The sequence below is a fragment of the Ptychodera flava genome, chromosome 16 (genome assembly GCF_041260155.1).
Source record: "Ptychodera flava strain L36383 chromosome 16, AS_Pfla_20210202, whole genome shotgun sequence".
NCBI classification, from domain to species: Eukaryota; Metazoa; Hemichordata; class Enteropneusta; family Ptychoderidae; genus Ptychodera; species Ptychodera flava.
Window position 1 is genome coordinate 16,900,975 of NC_091943.1, and position 20,435 is coordinate 16,921,409.

General features: G+C 37.6%; 2 protein-coding genes across 5 annotated transcripts in view; one reads left to right on the forward strand and one right to left on the reverse strand.

The window, feature by feature from the left end:
- Positions 1-159: 159 nt before the first annotated feature.
- On the reverse strand, positions 160-11,023 carry LOC139114152 (ubiquitin-associated domain-containing protein 1-like). The gene is made up of 11 exons (XM_070675708.1): positions 10,739-11,023; positions 10,286-10,357; positions 9,226-9,339; positions 8,287-8,348; positions 6,598-6,705; positions 5,875-5,977; positions 5,126-5,240; positions 3,729-3,930; positions 3,163-3,249; positions 2,741-2,879; positions 160-2,279 (listed from the first exon to the last, which is right to left on the reverse strand). The coding sequence occupies exons 1-11, from the start codon at positions 10,809-10,811 to the stop codon at positions 2,152-2,154; spliced, it is 1,203 nt and encodes a 400-aa protein (XP_070531809.1). The 5' UTR covers positions 10,812-11,023; the 3' UTR covers positions 160-2,151.
- Positions 11,024-11,084: 61 nt separating this feature from the next.
- The window catches only part of LOC139114151 (large proline-rich protein BAG6-like), a 48,472-nt gene continuing 39,121 nt past the window's right edge, over positions 11,085-20,435 (forward strand). For 2 of the 4 annotated variants that reach the window (XM_070675706.1, XM_070675705.1), the window contains exons 1-5: positions 11,209-11,339; positions 17,548-17,672; positions 18,377-18,418; positions 19,113-19,376; positions 20,228-20,299. In XM_070675706.1, the coding sequence (XP_070531807.1) occupies positions 17,610-17,672; positions 18,377-18,418; positions 19,113-19,376; positions 20,228-20,299 (441 nt within the window). In that variant the 5' untranslated portion in view covers positions 11,209-11,339; positions 17,548-17,609. Of the gene's footprint in view, positions 11,107-11,167; positions 11,340-17,547; positions 17,673-18,376; positions 18,419-19,112; positions 19,377-20,227; positions 20,300-20,435 lie in introns of those variants that run through there. The other 2 variants (XM_070675703.1, XM_070675704.1) reach the window with 2 other exon arrangements.

The following is a 20,435-nucleotide window of genomic DNA, read 5'->3' on the forward strand; positions in this document are numbered from 1 at the left end:
GTAAGAGAATACCATACGGTAGCTATACATCTGATTTAGGAAAATTTGAGCAAAAGTTTAAGTCTTTCAATTTGAGGCACACACTACCTTAATGCAGGGGGTTGGTTGAGCACCAGCGATACAACGTAAGTTGTAAGGTTGTGGATCACAATGACCAAGTTTTGAAGCATAATTTTTTTTTATTTCATCTATGGCAAACGACTTGCGTCACAAATGCACAACATGTACAAGACTGAAATGTATTCTGATATCATTACAATGCTTTCTGATGACTCAATTTAATTTCAAACATTATCCAGCATGTGATTACATAAAATTCATTCAAAGCCTCATTTTCCTTCTCTTCTTGTCTGAGAGGAAATCAAAATTCGTTTAACTTTGTCAATTATTTCTGCATTTATTTAAATAAATTATTGGATTATGTGGAAGGTGTATTTATGTTAACCATTTGTATCAGATCTCTCACTCTAGCAACTGTACTTTCTGTTGGTCATCAATTGCTCGGAATAATTTAAAAAGAGCGGTTTTGACAACGTTCTGGCACTGTGACTGGCTGTTTTAGATTGAGTGCAGTCTTGACTCATGGACGATGCACCATCAGTACAAAGTACAAGTATAATTCTTTTGCACCAAGATTTGTTTATATAACTTCAAGTGTAAATTGGCAAAAAACCCGACAAAACTATTTAGAAACATTTCAATTTGCACCTCCTTCATTTGAACGATCTCCAATCACAGTAACATGAAACTTTTCAACAAAAAGGTCTTATTCTTCAAAAATGTACAATCCACAAAATAAACACAGACACATAGAGAATATCAAAACTTCAAAATATATCACATGTACATGAATTTCATCAGAGCGTACGCACACGATCTTTACACAAGGAATGTTCTCACATTTCTTATCAAATAAACAAAACAACACAAAAGTAAACAAAAACATACACTACGATTTCAACATGTCTAATTCTGCTTTGCAGGATTAGAAAACGAAATTAACAGCTGGGCTCTCTTGGTCTCTCTGGAAGGACACAAACCAGAGTCGAGCAAATCCAATTTTTCTGCTCCAGAATAAAACGGAGGCTCATCAGGTGTTGTCAGTGCAGTATGCCAAGCAGATCGCACACGGAAATATCAGTTTTGCTGCTGCACGTCAATTTTTTGTCACAAGGATTTTTTTCACATAGCTCCTGGATAATAAAACATGCTGGATAATTGACTCAATACAGTTACTGCATTAAATACCCATATGCAGACAAACACGAAAATGAAGGTCAAAGGTTACGGACATTAAATCTTCACAGCTTTTTAAACCCATCAAGTGATCTGCCAAGCAAACACTGAATGATATTTGAGACTAGGGAAAATCTCTTATTCTGTCATTGAAAGAGCATGATCTCCTCCTTGGTTCAATGTATATCATGTCCATACAAGAAAGTGAGTTCCTTGAATGAATTGAACAGCTCGTTATGATGGACTGGTGTGCTTTCTGGGTCTAATTGTTCCACCTTTGATTCACACAAGGTATATTTGCCAGACGAAATTTACACATTATAAGTACTGCTATCAGGATGATACACACACATTGAAAGCAATTCCCACACTAAATCAAAGAGTTAATTATGGTAGTGTGACTCAGGGATAGATTGGTCGCTCAAACTTTAACGGTACATTTTTTGGTCTACCACTTTTGGGGGCTCATTTTGGAGCTCAATGCCTAAATAAAGTTGTCAACGGCATATTATCACTGATATGAAAAATTTTGTTTTTCCCCATAGAGTTAACACAGGGATGGCGGCCATTTTGAATTTCACATGTCGGTAACTACTGACACAAATATTGGATTATTTGTTTCTCTAGGACCAAATTTTCCATAGTGACCCCCTGATTTTGATTTTGATTTCAAAAGTGAAAGGTTAAAAGTTTCTTAATCGAAAGTTTGAGCAATAGTTGCAGACTTTAAATATTGAGCCCTGTACTACCTTAAAGTGTTCGGGAATGTCATCAGTAAGAGGGCTCACTGTGAATGAAATCTTCTGAGATGATCTCAAAGAACTGATATTACATAACTAACCAAAGCACTATAGTAATCGACAAACATGATTTAAAATGTATTGACATTGTGTGTCTGCATGGGATGACTAACTCTCACGATGAAGAAATGGCATGTTTCTCTGTCTGGTAAATACGGGATATCTGGATGAGCACTGGGCCGATCACGGAGTCGTTCAGGTAATCCGAGCTGCTGTTGGGGTTTTCAAGGATGTGCTCAAAAGCTGCAAGAGATGAAAAGTGTGATTTTGTCAACCAAAAGAATTTCACCAAACAACAATCTTTCTGCACACAGTCAGAAAAATTGCATTTGCTAGTCATTAATAAATTTGGCAGTACAATTGGTACTAAACCCTTTTGTGACCTTGGATTGCCGATGTTGACCTTATCTTGTCCAGCAATGTTTGTGGCCAGCTGAATTTATGTTATGATGCCATGATTCTCGGGTTGTTAAAATTACCTATTTTAAATGTGGCTCAGAGTTGTTCTAGCCCATTTGATGCTCAAGCTGCTAAATATAACCCTCTCACCACCATGGTTTGGCCCAAACCCATTGTAATCGATGGTGATTTTGGACCTGTTTACACAGACTTTGGGGGTGAACAGGTTATGTCTAGCAAGGTTTACACTGGGTTGCATTTCAGTTACCATGGTTCTGGAGTTGCTGAATTTCACATGTCCTTACCTAGCAGTGTTCTTGGATTGCTGAGGCCCAGCAACACCACTGGATCATTGACGATGGCTTGAAACAATGCGCTTTGCGGATTCAACCCGACGTCCATGTCTTCAACCGATGGTTTCCTGTCTCCAAGCAACCAGTCACACTGTTACAATAGCCAAACATGTACATATAATATTCATTACGCAATCATAGATACGTTGTGACTCTTCTGTGTTACACTAGCATTGCTTGTAAATATGTTTTGTCTAGATTCTTTTTCTTAAGTCTACTTGTCGGAAATATTTCACCGATTTTTTAATTCAATAAACTGTGTATAGCTATTATGCAGTACTTGCTCAACACCTGAAAACAATACAGCCATGCCATTATTGATGATATTAGAAATGTGGGATGAAATCTTGAAGGTGACCTTGTCACAGACTTACTGCTGCTTTCTCACTGTTGCCATTGACCTTGAGAGCATCCAGGACATCCTTCTCCTCAAATCCCATCTCCTTCAGTCTTAGGAAAGCCTGTAGACAGTTTGCAACAAAGACCATAGACAAGTAGTTGTGATCAGTTATAAAGAATGACCAATGTATAGCTGTATGTTTTTAGCCCCTGCCCCCCCTCTTCACCACTACGTTTGATTCAACCCCATTGTTTTCTACAGCATGGGTGAAACTAAGCGGAGTGAAACAGGGGTGTAGAAGGGGTCTGCATTCCATGGGCTGGGTTCATCCTAACCCGTTGATTCTCTGATATAATGTCTGATAACATCAATAATATGTGGCTGCCATCAAAGAAGCAGCTCAGATACAGGGGTAGAGAGGTGAAGGGTGGGGTAACACTCTTCAATGCAACAAATACAAAATGCTGAACCCTTTAACTGCAATGGTTTTGCCTGAAGCAGGTGATTTCAATGCTGAACTTAGGTCTATTCATGGCGTGATGAGTGAAACTGTCAAAGTTTGTAGAAGAGAAAAAATCCGTGACAATGAAAGATACTTACTCTTTGATTTGGTTTGAAAGTTCTCTTTCTGAATTGTCTGAACACGGCTAGGTCACGATTCACATCTTTGCCACCGGTGGCGCCCTCCGCCTCTGGTGTCGGTTTCTCCTTGGGTGGCTCCTCCGAAATTTCCAGAGGCTTGTCGATGTCCGGGTCATCCTGGTGCTTGAGCAACCATTCCATTGCACTAACTGGTGACATTCTGCAATGAAGAACATGGGAACAAAATGAATATTTATGATAGAAGATACAGACTCTGTTACTCAGTTTTCATTGTGACCATCAGCAAAGTTGCATTGTGCACTTTCATAAATAGAACAAGCAGATGATATAAGAGTTAAGGGCCATTAGCTGTAAACTTTGATGATTTTTTATTCACTATTTTTGTTTTTAATTAACACTTCTTGTTCTACTCTAAAAGGATGTTGCGATACACAGTATTCAGATTGTCAACTCAGCCTGTAAATGTGTAGACTGCATTGTTACCGTATTTTGATAAGAGAATTGTGGTCCAGATTAGAATTAGTACATTTATATGAATAGATGCTGTTTCAAGCAAGCTATATGATGGGTGTTTCATCAAACGTTGGGGACTAGAACAAGTGTTTGCAATTGATATACAAAACAAAAAAAGTGAAAAAATTATAAAAACTTAACAGTTACTTTCCTGTTAATACAGCATTCCATAATTCCCAGTGCTGTATGATTTATGGCAAGTCAAATTTGTCAAAAAAACCCCGGCATGGTGTACTATATGTTTTGCTTAAATCTTTCCAAGATACACAAGCTTTATTCATCAGGCACAAAAGAACATATTTTGCATGCAAGTATGTGTGTCCCTTGCTCTCGTTTATTCACACTGAACTGTAGAGCATTATAGCATATCTGAAATTCATAGAAATGCAGATGTTTAACCTTTGAAAAGCCAGGCTGGAGTGAGTAAACCCTTCTGCACTATGAACAACAGTATGATGTTGGTTCCCATTTTCAAAGAACTTATTAGAAAGATGGACCTATGATCAGTCTTGTGATCAATGTTAAGATTTCTAAAAACTTTTATTTCACCATCAAGACCTAAAATACGAACAGCTGAATCAAAATAATGAAACTATAAACACCATCCTAATAGGGGAACAAACTTTGAGTGTGAACACTCTTAAATGACAGCATACTTTATATTCAGAAAAGGATGCTCCTGAGAAATGCACTACTTGATTGCTCTACAAGAAATGTAAATGACTTGGTGTGAAATTGCCGCATATCAAAAATTCTGCATAAGCAACTTGAATGTAAATCCTACAATGACAAATCATTTTGCATTTACTATACACATTCTAACGCACACTTGTGATGGAACGACAAAAATTTTTTTCAAAGAATTTTTTAATTCAGCTGACCTGTTTAGCAAGAGTGCCTTACTGGCTCTGTTCTCAGGAAAGCCCATGTCACGCAGCTGTTTCAAGGCTTTCTCATCTACCTTGTTGGCCGACGCTCGTTCCTCATCAAGAATTTCTGGAAGAAAAACATGGATGTGTCTCTGTCATTGGAAATCTGAGTCTGGAAATGGTAATATAGGGCGTGATAAACTCTTGGGTATATTGGTTGGGTGACACACAAAGAAAGTTATGGAGAAAACTTTATATAATATATATGTATGGTCCTATGGTGAAATCTAAGGCCATCTATTGTAGCAAAAACCACCCTTACAGTCTGTAGATATTTAGAACTCTCTCTCTACAAAATTTAGAATTCGAATTTGGCAAAACAAACTTTACATAACGTATATGATGCAAAACAGATGGGTATTACTAGTTGTTTAGTTCGACTAGTTGGATATATTTTTCACAAGAGCTGTGGTATCATACATTTTTAATATTTTAACTTAACAACTTTTTTAGCTTTTTGAATTTAGTTCATACCAATTGTACTCAAATTAAAGTTGCACCAAAAGACAGACATTTAGGAAGGAAAGAATGAGCAATAATATAGAATTGTTAAAAATGAATATCAAGTGAGATTTGCACAATAGGTCAATGGACTGCAGCTCTCCTTTGATAATTTTTTTTACTATTTTTGTTTTCAGTGTCAATTACAGTTTGCTTGTTCTAGTGACTAGATCATCACTGGCCCTGTAAGTCATACCTACCACTGGCTTGTGAGATAATTTCGACAGCATCCGGGTTCAAACATAGAAGTTTGTGTGCAGTGTCTGTCAGCGTTAGTAAAATTTTCCTCAGCTCTCTTGAAAACTGCAACGAAAGACAGGTAATGTCTGGCTTTATGATGTGGGCACATGGGAATCAGATAGTTTATAGAAAATCTGCAGATGTGACTTCTTGTGAAGTTATCAAATAACTTGTTTTGGCTGGAACTTAAATAAGTAGCAACAAGATATCAAAGACAGCACATTTTTGCTTTGGGGTGAATCGGTAAATCCTAAAGAAATTTTACATTCTTAATTTTAATCTTACAAAGGTTCCCCCTCGCCCTAACGACCACCAGTAGTTCGAATTATCAGTTATAATGTACGTCCAATGTGTCCCCCGAGAAGGCGAACGTTTTCTTTGTCCCAAAGCATGGTCGTTAGAGTGAGGGTTTACTGTAATGTCCTATAAGGAGAAAGCATAAATGCACTGGGATTCCCAAATCATTTACTTATGCTAGACTTGCTTTCTGAAGAACATTGGACTGGCAGGGCAGTGTGTCAAGACAATAGCTATTTGAAATATGAATGGTCATATAGTATGTGATCCTGTGACAGTAAACTGATTGGTTTTTCAGTGACCAGTCAGAAGTGTTGTACATTCACTGCAGCCAATGGGCTGTAAGGAAAGCAAGACTCACTGTTAACTGAGATAACACCACCAACCTCTGCTGTCGGGGCTGGATTGTCTGGTTTCCTGTCTGCATTTTTCGCTGGAATTCCCTCTGTTGCCTTGGCGATGTCCTCAGCGGTTGGCAGCTTCAATTTCTCTTTCTGCAGTTGGTAATATAATAGAAAATGAAGAGTTAACTAAGCAGGCATTGTGCCTTAAGATGCTGACAACTGACACTGATAAACTGATTGCACTGGTTGTCATCACCGTACTTCAAAATGGAAACTATGGTGCAGTCAACTTACAAGTATACTTGAAAAACACATGAAACTGTAAGCTGAACACAGGTGGCGCTCATTCCAGTCTTGCGCACTTCCAGCATATAGTGATGGAACATTTTCAATAAATGAGCATTTTTTGAGAGGAGTCAAAAATTATTAAAATGAGAATGACATTGATGGAAGTGTGAATTAACGGATCATGTTCTCAGTCTAGTATGCAAACTTGTTGAATACTGCGTTCATAAAAACACGGAAAAGAAATTTCTTGAAAAACAGGTAGCTATGAAAATGAACTACTCAGCTCAAAGCCACTGGTCACCAAGCATGCACTGTTTGCAGAATGATTGGACATTAAAACTTACCACAAGCACACATTTGTGTATACAGTATCACCTAGACTTGGTTCAAGTTGGTGAATTTCTAAAAATAAAATCATTTGCAGTAGTTTCTCATGTGTCTCTCCTTGTTCAAACCTATTTGGAATTTGGCAGCCTGGCGATTGAACACGTCACCTTTGAGTCTGCGCAGCCGTGAGTTTCCGCCGGATTCACCGACTTGGACTTCATGCACAGTACCGGCAGCTAGACGGACTGTGTACACAGTGACGTAAAGCAAATACAAAATGATTGACAGCCCTCCCCTGTTTATTCTGGCCGATAAGGAGAACACATACTTTGACATCGAGGACGTTACATGCTTAGCAAATATGGCAAAAAGTTCGCACAGTCGAATGCGTTTTAAAACTGATCGGTTGACCATCGCAAATCATGTGAAATTACAAGAGAAAAGTTGTCGAAAGTTATAGTCAGGGAAAATATGTGTTCCCAATTGGCAGCGTAAGAGAACAGGCTAAAACTGTACTTATTGAATCTCCTCCACATATTGCTCAAATGAAGGAGCAAGCCTAGAAGTTGAACGAAAGACTCCGGGACTGAACAGACTGAAAGCTGTGTACATGTGTGACAAGAAATTTTGATATGACTTGCGTAGCAGAAGGCTGATTCAATTACGTTTTCGGTGATGAACAGAGGTCGTGCTGACTTTAGTGGGACTGATCACACTCGACATTTTATCAACAACGCCATGTGAGTTTTATGCACATATCTTGGGGGATCGAAAGGTAACTCCTCCCAACATGCCAAATACGACGATGTAATCTTGTGAATAGTAGATCAGTAAATACAACATCATCTCATGAATAATTTATAGCAATGCAGATCGTGCAAGAAAGCCAAATCTGTGATTCCGGGAGAAACTTCCCAGTATAGCGTTCACCCCAAATCACGCGTTTCACAATAAAACAGAACACAAATTATTGCATTCACCCAACTCAAACATTCACAAATCAAAAACTCGAACCAAGTCTAAGTATCACCCAGTAATTTTGTTAAAGGGGGAGGGGCAACCTTGCAAATGTTATACACTATCAATTTTTTTCAATGGTGATGAGGATTGACTTACCGTGGCACCTGATGGCAGCAATGGAGGTGGAGGAAGTCGTCTTCGGACCAAGATTAAGTCATCTATATTTATATACACATAAGAAAATCAAAAAGAAAACACTGGATGATATGCACACATGCATGCTTATAATTGCTTTTATTGTGCATCTATGTTAAATCCTGATAAAGTCACTATTTTTGTACGCTACGCTATCTGTTGAGTGCTCTGGATGAGGTTAGTAGACTTACTATAACTTTATGTCAATAAAATCAATGTTTTCCCTCTGGGCATTCAAGTATGAAAATTGTCATTTGAGTCTTGGGAAAGATCATAATAATGCTGCTAACCAGCATCATGGCTACAACAGAACTATTTTACACTGACCCCTAAAAACTGCAATGGCATATTAAGATACAGTAGTACCCAAAAAAACTAATTTCTGTATTACAAATGAGAAAATTCTTCATAAATATACTTTGATATTGTCAATACTTTTTTAAAAACACACATTATCTGTATGAAAAGTCTCACTTTTGATAAATTTTTCATTGTTTTTATTTTGTATGTGAATTGTAAGTTTTTTTACTACTCCCAAAAGCATGTTAATACAACCATCATTGAGCTTGTCAACACTGCATTTATACGTGTAAAATGCACTGTTATTGAATTCTTGTCCGGACCAGAATTCACTTGTCAACTATAACAATGCAGTCTACACATGTACAGGCTGAGTTGTCGACGTGAATACTGTGTATCTCAACATGCTTTGGGGAGTAAAACAGGCAACTGTAGTAGACATTAAAAAATAAAAATAAGCAAAAAAATCATTTAAAGTTAAAATAGCCCTTTAATCTCTGGCCCTCTAACGGACATTCTTTCCACATTCAAAGTCTAATCCTCAGGAATGAATTGCAAGCCACATGTTAACTCAATCTGAACTCTACTTGCCACTCTCACCTCCATCTTTGACCCCTTCTTGTCCTAATGTGCTCTCATCTGCCAGTGTGTTCCCGCTGGCGACGTGGATGAGACGGAAATATATAGCTGCTTTGGCTGCTTCGGGGTGAGTCACTGTGAAAAAACATATATGATTCAAATGTTCATATTTTAAGGGCAGATTATTGAGGATACCATGACAGGAGGCACTGTAGTCATTATCAGATGACATTGTGTAACTTAAAATTCTAATATTATTAGAGGGGCTAGGGATTGGTAGATGCCCAACATGCTATTTAATCAGATACTATCAAATACAATTGATAATAGCTGGCACAGTGGGCTGCCGAAGGTGGCCGGAAGCGGCTGATACACACACATCAGTACAGCATGACAAGATTAAAATTCTTCACGGCATGGTCGCTGCCATTGCAATCCCATCATTCTTGTGATTGCGTCATCGTACTTCACGGACCAGTTTCGATGGTTTTTTATTTTAAGCAAGATTTGCAAGCAATAAAGTTGCAAAACTACTACATAAACTTGACATAATAAATACAAATCAAAAAGCATCCATATATTTTCGTTTGGGATAAAAATATATCACACTGTTCGATAGCATCAGCCTTCTGTGCGCTGCACGCCGTCTTGTGTCAAGGGTCACACGCTGGCTACGAGGCTATCAAGACCGGTGACGAAGAGGAATATCTTAAAAATTTCTTTATCCAAAACCCGTCTACTACGAACAGTGAACTACACTTTATTGAAATTACATAGCTGCATGAGCTTATTGGCTCAGCCCTAGTGTGATATTATCATCTAACTTAAAAGTTAGAGTGTAATATTGGAAGAGTTTGGAAGTGACAGGTGCCTGACATACTTTTTATCAGATAATATTGGACAACACTGATAATATCGTCTAACTTCTAAGTTAGAATATTGAAGGATGGCAGGTACCCGAAATGCCATTTTATCTATCAGACAATATCTGGTAAATTTATGTTCCTCATCTAACTTCTACGTAAAGTCCCGCATACAAATATATCACATCATGAAATGAATAAGGAGAAGCATTTATTACTGGATCCATTATCCCACAGGAATCTCTCTTTAAGCTTGATTGCTGAAATACTTGGTTCAACTTCAATGACACCTGCAATTTAGAAAGATGAAACAAAATAGTGAGAGGAATTTGCAAACAGACTTTCCGCTTTTTGAACGATTGAACGGTTGAATTTAACTAATAGTACACTCAATTTTCATTGAACTTGCAGTGCGAGCGATCTCCGCTTTAATGTGACAAGGATACAGTACACCTCAGTACACTTGTCATCCACATGTTACTTCCCCATCAATATGGGGGTTGGATGTGGGTGCCACTGGGTGTGTATGTGATATCAAAACATTACACTGTAGCGTTGTTAGTTGTTTAGAACTTGAATTCGAGATACTTTTCATATATTGGGGCAGAAAAAAGACTTTCAACAAAAATTCAAGTTGGTGAAAAGAGGATGAACATTGAAACAACACTTACCTTGGTCCCCCTTCATGTCACAAATCCTAACTTTCATCTTGCCTTCGAACAGATTTGACTCCGTCACCACCATTGTAGTACGAGAGTTCACGTTACCCAGACTTCCCTTTTCCCAGATCAAGCTTGTCTGTAAGAAAATGGCTCACTTTTCTTGTACTACAACGAGTAATCTATTAAATACTACGCAAGAAATTCTGAGGAAAAGATCGGGTATAGATCATCCCCGGTATTGTTATTGATACCTGCACGCAGCCATCTTGATTTATGAAATTTGACTTAGGGGTCAAAGGTTACGGCCAAAACTCTTCGAGTTCAACATCAACGCATTTGTTGCGACGGTCATATTTTATTTTTGGATTTAAGAACAGGTACCGTATACTCTACTATCTGAACACGAGAAAAATCGCATAGTCAAAATCATAAAACGTCACTTATTTATACGACAACTTCCTGTTTCGCTCTGCAGCGGCAGACATTTTGGACACCGTCGCTGTGTGTTCATGTACTGTAGCTGTACTGTTCTAACATTTGTTGAAATGCTGTAAACTATTCAGGGAAAGAACGGTTACATTTCGCGTCCAGAGAACGCTTCATACAAACGGTAAGTAAATGCTACTGGTCATTGTACCAAAAAAGAGGAGAAGCGATCATTTTTATGTGTATTTTGTGCGTCATTCAGAGGTACAATCTCGTCACAAATGTCGCTACATGAAATGAATCATCGTATCGTACACACATGCGTGCTGCACCCCCTGGTGCCCTTGTCGAAAACCTTTGTCCACGAATCCACATTTCGGTATACCCAACAGTCAATGCGTAGGCCAAGTTATATATAATTATGGCTTTTAATTTGTGGTCGTTTGTTCATGTAAATTTACTCAAATTTTAGGCATTGGCACTCCCTGCTACCGAGACTTGCAATTGAGGTCCCGGTAACTGAACCCACAGTGTAAAAGTCTGGGAAACTACCACAGTAATGATAAGCCGTTGAGTTTGTTTCACAATTTTCACTGCACAAATTTGCAACACTGTCAAATATTTTATCTACGAACATTTGCAGGGTACCAACGTCCAGGTGTCACGTGTCAAATACCATTAAACGTCGAGAACAGCTGGCTGAAATTTGGATTTGAATTGTGTAGATCATAAATAAAGATCCTTGAGGAACTCTAGCCTTGCAAAGACAGTCATATTGCTGCATACTAGTTATGTGGTCTGTGTATCATTACAATTATAAAAATTTAAAAAAAAAAAAAATTATATATATATATATATTTATATATAATATATATATATATATATATATATATATATATATATATATATATATATATATTATATATATATATATATATATATATATATATATATATATATATATATATATATATAACATGTACTTCAACTGTAAGAATGTGTAATAATCTGTTATATGTACTAAAGTTTCATGCATCCTGCAATCATCAGGCAGACAGAACTAAATTTGCCTAAGGTCTTCACTTTCATTTATATGGTTGGGACGTACAAATACAATTATACTGTGGCTTCAGGTGGTGCTGAAATTCCATAATATTTGTTTAGGCGGCAACATTTTGAAATCAACTCAGAGCGTTTGTTTATAATCATCAGATTGATAATGTAAAGCTTTTAGGTAGTATGCACCCTGAAAGTGAAAGACTTAAACTCAAACTTTCCTCAATGAAACTTTCGAGCATTTAATTACCAAATCAACAACAACAAAATCGGGGGTCATCGCGCAAATTTTGGAACTGGTGAAACAAACTACCAACATTTTGCAAGATTTGAAATTCAAAATGGCCGCCATTCCTTTGTTAACTCTATATTCATGTAGAAAATTTATTTTTGGATTTCTAAAAAACTAAGACAGTGAAAGTATTTCTTTCACCAAGAGCTTAAAAATGAGCCCCTAAAAGTGGTAGATCAGAAAAGAATTGTAGAAATTTGAGAGTCTGACTATCTGCCCCTGAGGCACGTTCTACCTTAATAAGAGAAAAGATTACAGCCCTTGCTTATGTGAGAGTAGCCATGACCTTGTAAAAATATGACATCTGGCACACTACAGATAGTAACTGTCCAAATATGTCTGATACAGAATGTAATGACTACTGAATAGAGCAGTAATGTTATCATGCACACTGGCTTTGCAGTTCCTGAAAGAGATAGATTTTGTAGCTTTGAAGGGTAGCAAAACTTTGGCGTTTGTGATTTTGTAACACAAACTGTGAATAGTGATTTCTACATGCGCATTCAGTCAGTCTCACCAGAGCTGTTCTCCAGTTTAGGCTAAATAGGGCTGTTTGCAAATGACGTCATCGTTCTCTAATTAATATGCTAAAATAGATATTTGTTCACATTTTCAGATTGTACTTTGCAAATCATGCATGCAGGCATGACCAAAATACGACTTAGTGTAAGTAATTGCTGGCGTTACAATGAATACTGAAACATATATGTATGGGTCTACAAACTGCACAAACAGCCATGCAGCGTTGACAAAATTTGTCTGCATTTAGCTGATGTCGCGCACATGCAGCTACTTAACCACAAACATTGCTACAAGAGCTTGTGTTTCCACGAAAGTGAATGCAGTCAATTAGTGTTAATATTAATGGTTTGTCACTATTTAAGATGCCCACCTGAGGTCTGCATCTGAAAATGTGCATTTGTTCCTGATCCACACCACAATCTGCAGCAGCTGTGATCGTTTTAAATGCTGACTGCCTTCAATGAAAATACCATGTACATGTATGTACATGTAAGTACATCGCAGTATTAAAACATGACTTTCAGTTTCAATACTGCGCCAGAATGTCTTGGTGCAGCAATAATTATGTTATACTGTATACCCTTCCAAGAAACTTCTCTATAGTTCTAATAGACTGAAGTGTACATATACACTGGTCACCTGTTCTGATCAGTCTCTCCACCCACAGAGGGACTATGTTCTGATACATTGCACCACACATAGGCACACACATGTGGTTTCCGACTGACTTTGAAGTTACAGAGAATGTCTGACCCATTTCTTGTCAGAAGTTACACTTCCCAGTTACCAGGGTTTATGTAGGTCCATTCTTTGGACCAATTTTCGTGGCACTTGCTTCAACCAAAATATCATTTGTCAAATGTTCCATTCATTGTAGGTGCCATTTGCTCCACACAACATGAGCCACAGCTACAGAGACACATATGTTGTACATTGTTTCCAAATTTTATATTTAACCTGTTCATCCTCAATTCCCTGTAGACAGGTCCACACTCACCATTGATAACGATGGGTTTGGGCCATACCATGGTGGTGAAAGGGTTAACCAACCATAGCAGGGTTTGTTACCAAAGTTTAAAGCTGCACTTTTCAATCCCAGGTTCTCGCATTAGTGGCGTTCTCCTGCCAGTCAAACATTTGGCCAGTACGATGTTTGATTTCTATAACATTGATTACACAAACTGATCTCAACCTTTTGTCACATTTTGCTAATCCTGCAGACAGAGTTTGTACAAGCATTTGATTGACGGTCGGTTCAAATCGCCAACGGTCATTGATTCCCCACTACAAACGCTTCGAATTTCGTAAAAAATGTCTTCCAGTTGCGTTAGACTTTGGATATAACCAAAGAGTTCGATCGGCAGCAACTTCGCGCTGACCGCTTGGAGTCTGTCTGTGTTTTTGTGGCCGGGGAAAATGAAAAAGTGGCATTTTCTTGAGCGTGTGCCCGCGTGTTGCCTGTTTAGTGTCCACTTACACAATGAATGCCGCCATAGGTTCGCGCCCTTTTAAAGGGAGGCTCCGCCTTTAAGATGGGTAGACATGTACTGCAAGGAAATTTTGTGTAGTATTACTTTACTCTCCAGGAACTATACATGTCTGTGTACAATGAACAGTGAGTTCATGTCGAGACTTCTGCAATTATTGAAGGTAGAGCAAGTTTTGATGCTGATATGAAACTAAAATTATGTAATCTCTTACAAGCGCCGGCACATTATCTTTCACAATAGAACAAAGAATGTGTTCCAGGAATCGGTGTTCTCTGTCAGTGTCAGTAATACAATGGCTATTGTATCACTTGTACTTTATGTGCAGTACTAGCCTGGCTTCCGACTGTGGTTTCCAGACACGCAAATGAGCCTGTGTGGTTAGATTCTGTGTATGCTATCACAAAATCGCAGCCTTGTCTAGTGTGCACAAATGTCTCAGATTTTTTGCAGACAATTCATGTCATGAAAATGAGAACACCTTGGCAGTGCGACTGAGGTAGCAGCGATCACCAGTATCGACTCCATGACCCTTATTGAATGAGTTCAATACGATATACAGCATAACTTAGAAAGGTGCAAAATTTAAGGGATGAATCATGATGATGATATCGTACCATTAGGATTAGCAAATTCACTAGTCCCAGCAAGAATCTATAATGCCATACTTCAGATCCCTCAATATGCAGATCCCCCTGTTCCTGATCATAAGGATGTCAGTTGATGTGATAAAATACAGCCTTGTCGTAGCAAAGTCTTGACAAAATTCAATGAACTGCTGTACTGACGATAGCAGCTCTCTACCCAGTGCAACACTGGTTTAGAATAAGCATGCTACATCACCAGACATGACTGTACCTTTCTCGTTGTACATTTGCAATTTTTTAGATCCCATATGCAATATGCATACATGTATATGGCAATATAGGAAGTGTTCGAATCGACTAGAAAAAATGCCAGTCTTCTGTACATGTATGTATCTATGTATGTATGTACATGTATGTACATGTATGTATGTTATATGTATGTATGTACGTATGTATGAATGTATGTATGTATGTAATGTATGTATGTAATGTATGTATGTAATGTATGTAGATATCTGTATGTATGTACGTACGTACGTACTTGTGTCAACCCCTACCAAAATCTTAGAAACCGCAGGTACCATCTTAGTAGTTGGTGTTTAGGTGCAAGCAGTACAACCAAGGGTGGAGATTTGAATTTGTTCAAACGAACATGTGTGGAAGATATACAAATGATTTAAAAACAACACCAAAATCAGTCAAAATGTTGAAACTCTGGAACCATTGCCCAGATTTGGTTAATATTTTCATGAATTTTCAAAAATGCATCAAGTCCCATGTAAAACATCAAAAAAGTACAAACAAAGGCTACAGGAAAATTGGAAATTGAGCGTGTACGGCTTGGAAGCGCCATATAAACAATGTGTTGCGTCTGAGACAGGAGTATTCATGTATTCTTCTCCTTTGTCAGTGGCGCCATGAATGCAAACAAAGCACACATGTTCATATCATACGGTTTTGTGGCCATATTGTGTTCAAAATCTGAAATGCAGGAATATTTTCCATTGATAATGACTCATTACCTCATGATTTGCATATTGAGAGAATATCAATTTGTACATTTTAATTTCACACTCCACCTAGTACATGTAGATGAGGTAAGACTAGATTTTTTCATGAATTATCCATGTTGAAAGAATTCAACACAGCCTCTTACTACTACACATTTCCATGTGTGAACACAGTCTAATTGTTGTACTTGGTTCTCCTGTTTGGAAAGAAAAAGTGTATTACTAGTATGTGTTGGATAAATAGACATGCCAAAATGTGTAGGCTGTACAATGATGGAAAGAGTATTTAAATATTGTTATACGCAAAGTAAATGAAAGATTTTCCTTTCAATACAGTGTGTTGATTATTCTTATAAATGTTCACATTTACATGTAGATGTACTTACCATATACTTGTTTTGAAATTTTGTCCTATGTAATTTATTTGTGTGGTTTATTTCATTTCCTTGTTTTCATAAGCTTTTTATGTTCTCAATTTCAAGATATCCAAACCCTTTTCTTCTTGATCCTTCCCCGATGAAAAGAATTATATATTGTGTAACATCAGAGTATAATTATTGTGATTTTAGAATTTTAGGCTTAAAAGATAAAGGTAATTTCTGAAATGAATTTCATGTGCTGCATGTCACATGCATTGTATTTTCCGTGTACTTGAGGTATTCTGTATGTTTCCTTGAAATGAATACCTGTGAGGATATTATGAACATTCCAAATTTGACTGAGTTCCTGCCGTAGCAAATAAAAATTTCTATTGAAATCAAATAACCACGGTGATGACATTAAGAAGCAAGTATGATGTACATGTATGTGAGCTAGTATTACAGTACTGTTATATGTACAGGGTTCTGCTCAAGGGGATTTTGAGGGGTGGGCCACCCCTCTGTTTTTTTGAGCAATCTTTTCACATGTAAATAAAAGTACAAAAGAGTACCTTTTTTACAAACAATTAATATGCAAATTTTCAATTGTTATGTAAAATTGCTACCCCTCTGTTTTCTTCAACCTGTGTAAAACACTGAAGCATTATGTGTATGGTATAACCTCCATGGGTATACTATATCTTAAAGGTATACTGTCACCTGTTCCAATTTTGCCACAGTTACCATGGAAACAGAAAATCTAACCAATCACAGATTTTAAGCAGGTGGCCGCTTTTTAAAAACAGCGCCCTCATGTGGGCATTTGAATACCAAGAAATCACCTTTGACCATATATGGGCATAATTAGATTACGGGTGACTGTATATCTTTTAAGGTGCTCAACTTCAGTATCCTAGGACAGGCTGCTTTGTGAATATTTTGTGTGTACTGTACATGGGCACCACGGTATTGCCACTCACAAACGGTCATTGTTGGAAAGAAAAATCATGTAATGATAAGCAGTGGAGTCATGAATTCTGATGTGATGGTAATTTCATTTGGATATTTTTTGTTTTCAGACAAGAGAAAGTGAAGAATACCGTGAACGTCTTGACAGCAGTTCCAAAAAGTTGACAAGACAATGATGGAATTGACCATCAAAACCCTGGACTCTCAGACCAGGTCGTTTTCAGTGGAAGACGATGTGAGTATCATACCTACATCCAATGATTTCACTTGCTGAGGAATTTCATGTACACTGCATGCATGTATGTAGAAATTTTTTGCTGATTGCAATGTTTTATGTAACACTGATGTAACATGTTCTGACATCTGCAAAGACAGAGAAAATTCTTGTCTGATCCCAGTTTAAACAACGGATCTGATTAACATGACATGAGAAATATGAACAATACAGCTTTTGTAAATACACACGTATGAATGTTTCTTTAAAGTTTTTGTCGATGATATTCATGAAAAGTGTAATATTGATTGCATGGCTGTCGTTATTGTCTTTGTAACTCTGACACTGTGACAGCAACTTTGTGTAATGCAAATATGTACAGCTGCTCAACCCAAATGAACATGAACATGAGGGTTTGAAAACAAGAAAGGGTCAACAAAATAAAATGAACTAAACTGCCAGCCCTTATGAGTAATTCATCACAATAAATGTCCATGTTTGATAACTGACTGTGTAATATTCTATTGTTTGATCTTCTGTGAATATTCCAAATTTTCTTTTATGAACTCTTTTCATTTTAGTGATATATCTGTTATTGTGTCTGCTTTGTTCAACTGTTCTTATGTTGGTTGATGACTCTCATGGCAACACAAAGATTGTGGTCACATCGAATAAAAAGACGCATTTCAACCCCATCTATCCTCTTTCACGTTGTACTTTGACAGATAACTGTAAAAGAATTCAAAGAGAAGATAGCTAAAGATGTGGTAAGTGTGACAGTTGGGATTAAATGCAGTTGTAAGGAACTTGTTCATCGCAAATGGAAATTTTGAAAAAGTGGTGATTGTTTTATTTTCATCATGTTATTGAAATCTGTTCAGTACAGTGTAAAGTACTTTTACATATACCAATAGATTGTTTGATCTGTTCAAATGTCGCAGCACCTGTACCAAATGCATGGTTTTATGCATGGTTTATGAAGACTCTCAACATTTTACGACGCTTTTCAGATTACACTAGACTACCATCACTATACACAATTACATTCTATAATTATAGTTATAGGTAGGGACTACCTCAGATTGTCGCATACGATGCAAGTTCAAGAAACGAAATTCTTTCGTTTAGATCAAAACTCCCTCCCCCTAAACGAAAGTTCAAAAGTGCGAAATGTAGATGTCTGCCTGAGAGTACAATGTAGCATTTTACCATAGCTACTGAAGAACTTGTGATCACAAAATAAAAGTACAAAAGTGAAGTTTTGAACTTATGCGACAATCTGAGATGGTCCCTTACATGAGTATTCTTTCCGCAGAAAATGATTTTATGAAAAAATCTCATGTTTTCAGATTATTTAAGTTACATACACATGATGAACTATTATTTTAAAATTGTGTGAGCGACATGAATAAATGCAACCAGCATTAATTTAATTCGTCCTTCCGATTGTTTTCATCGTAGGATATTGATGCCAATTCACAAAGACTGATCTATCAGGGACGGGTCCTCCAAGATGACAAGAAGTTGGCCGAGTACGAAGTGAACGGCAAAGTGGTGCACCTGGTGCAGCGCCCTCCGCCGCAGTCAAGGGCCTCCACCACCAGACCCTCAACCACAAGTACTACAACGACATCCTCAAGCAGTACGGCTAGGTCCAGCAGGGAGAGTATCGTAGTCGGAGCGTTCACGCTACCAGCTGATGTCACTGACTCCAATGAAGTGCAGGTAAGATCAGGGATCACTGAGTGTTGTCGGAAGTCCATGTCATGGAACCTTGTTCTACCAATCAGTGACAGGTTACCATGGCATGACAATTATGCAGATTTCGCATGCCACATTTGACCAATCAGTAATTTGCATCAAAATTGTGTCATTGGATCATACAAGTTTTCATAGGTCATCATTGAACCAATGACTTACCTCTGTTTCCAAAGGGCAGCCAAAATTTAAATTTCTACTGGTTAGCGTGTTTCACCCATGTGCCTTTATACAGCCATACAACTCTGTCAGATAACCTTGTATAGCAAAATCTTGTATTATTTCTGTTTCCATGGTGCGGCCATCATGCAAGGTTTTCCAATGACCTCCTTTGACCTGACCTCCTTTGACCTAGCAGTGATGAATGAGCCCATACATGTAGTATAAAGCAATCACACAAATTTGTTGGCTGCTTCATATTTTCCAGATCTGATACGTGTTTGTCATAAACCTATATGATTGAAATGAAAAGTGTGATAAAATGTAAAACGCAATTGTGTTCAAGCTCATTCTTTAGCAGACATGCTGTGTGTTGCCGTCATTTAACTTTTCCATTTCATACAACGGGCCATTGAGACAACAGTGGTAATTACACATGGCTTCCAAGCCACTGCACATCAGCAGTGTTTTTATTTACACATTCTAATTCCTTCAGTGATTAATATAGTAGGCCCATGCACTCAGCAAGGTACAGAGGGATGAGATAATGGTTCAGAATCAAGATTGAAATCTGAAAGCACTGATAAACAGTGGCCATTCTTCCATTGAAATTTTAGACCTTGTCGTAAATTTCCCTTTCTTTTCTTCTGTTTCACCAGCGGATTGTACAGCAAGTTATATCTGGGATGGGTGACATAGGACGCAATGCCAGGGTGACATCGAGACAATCAGTGAGTATGGTAGTCCCTTATCATCTGTAGTGCTGCTCATATATAACCATCACACATACTTTGAAATTTGTGAACATAAGACATGCCAGTGATTAAGAAAATATAATCTCTATCTCTCATCCTTGATAAATGATGT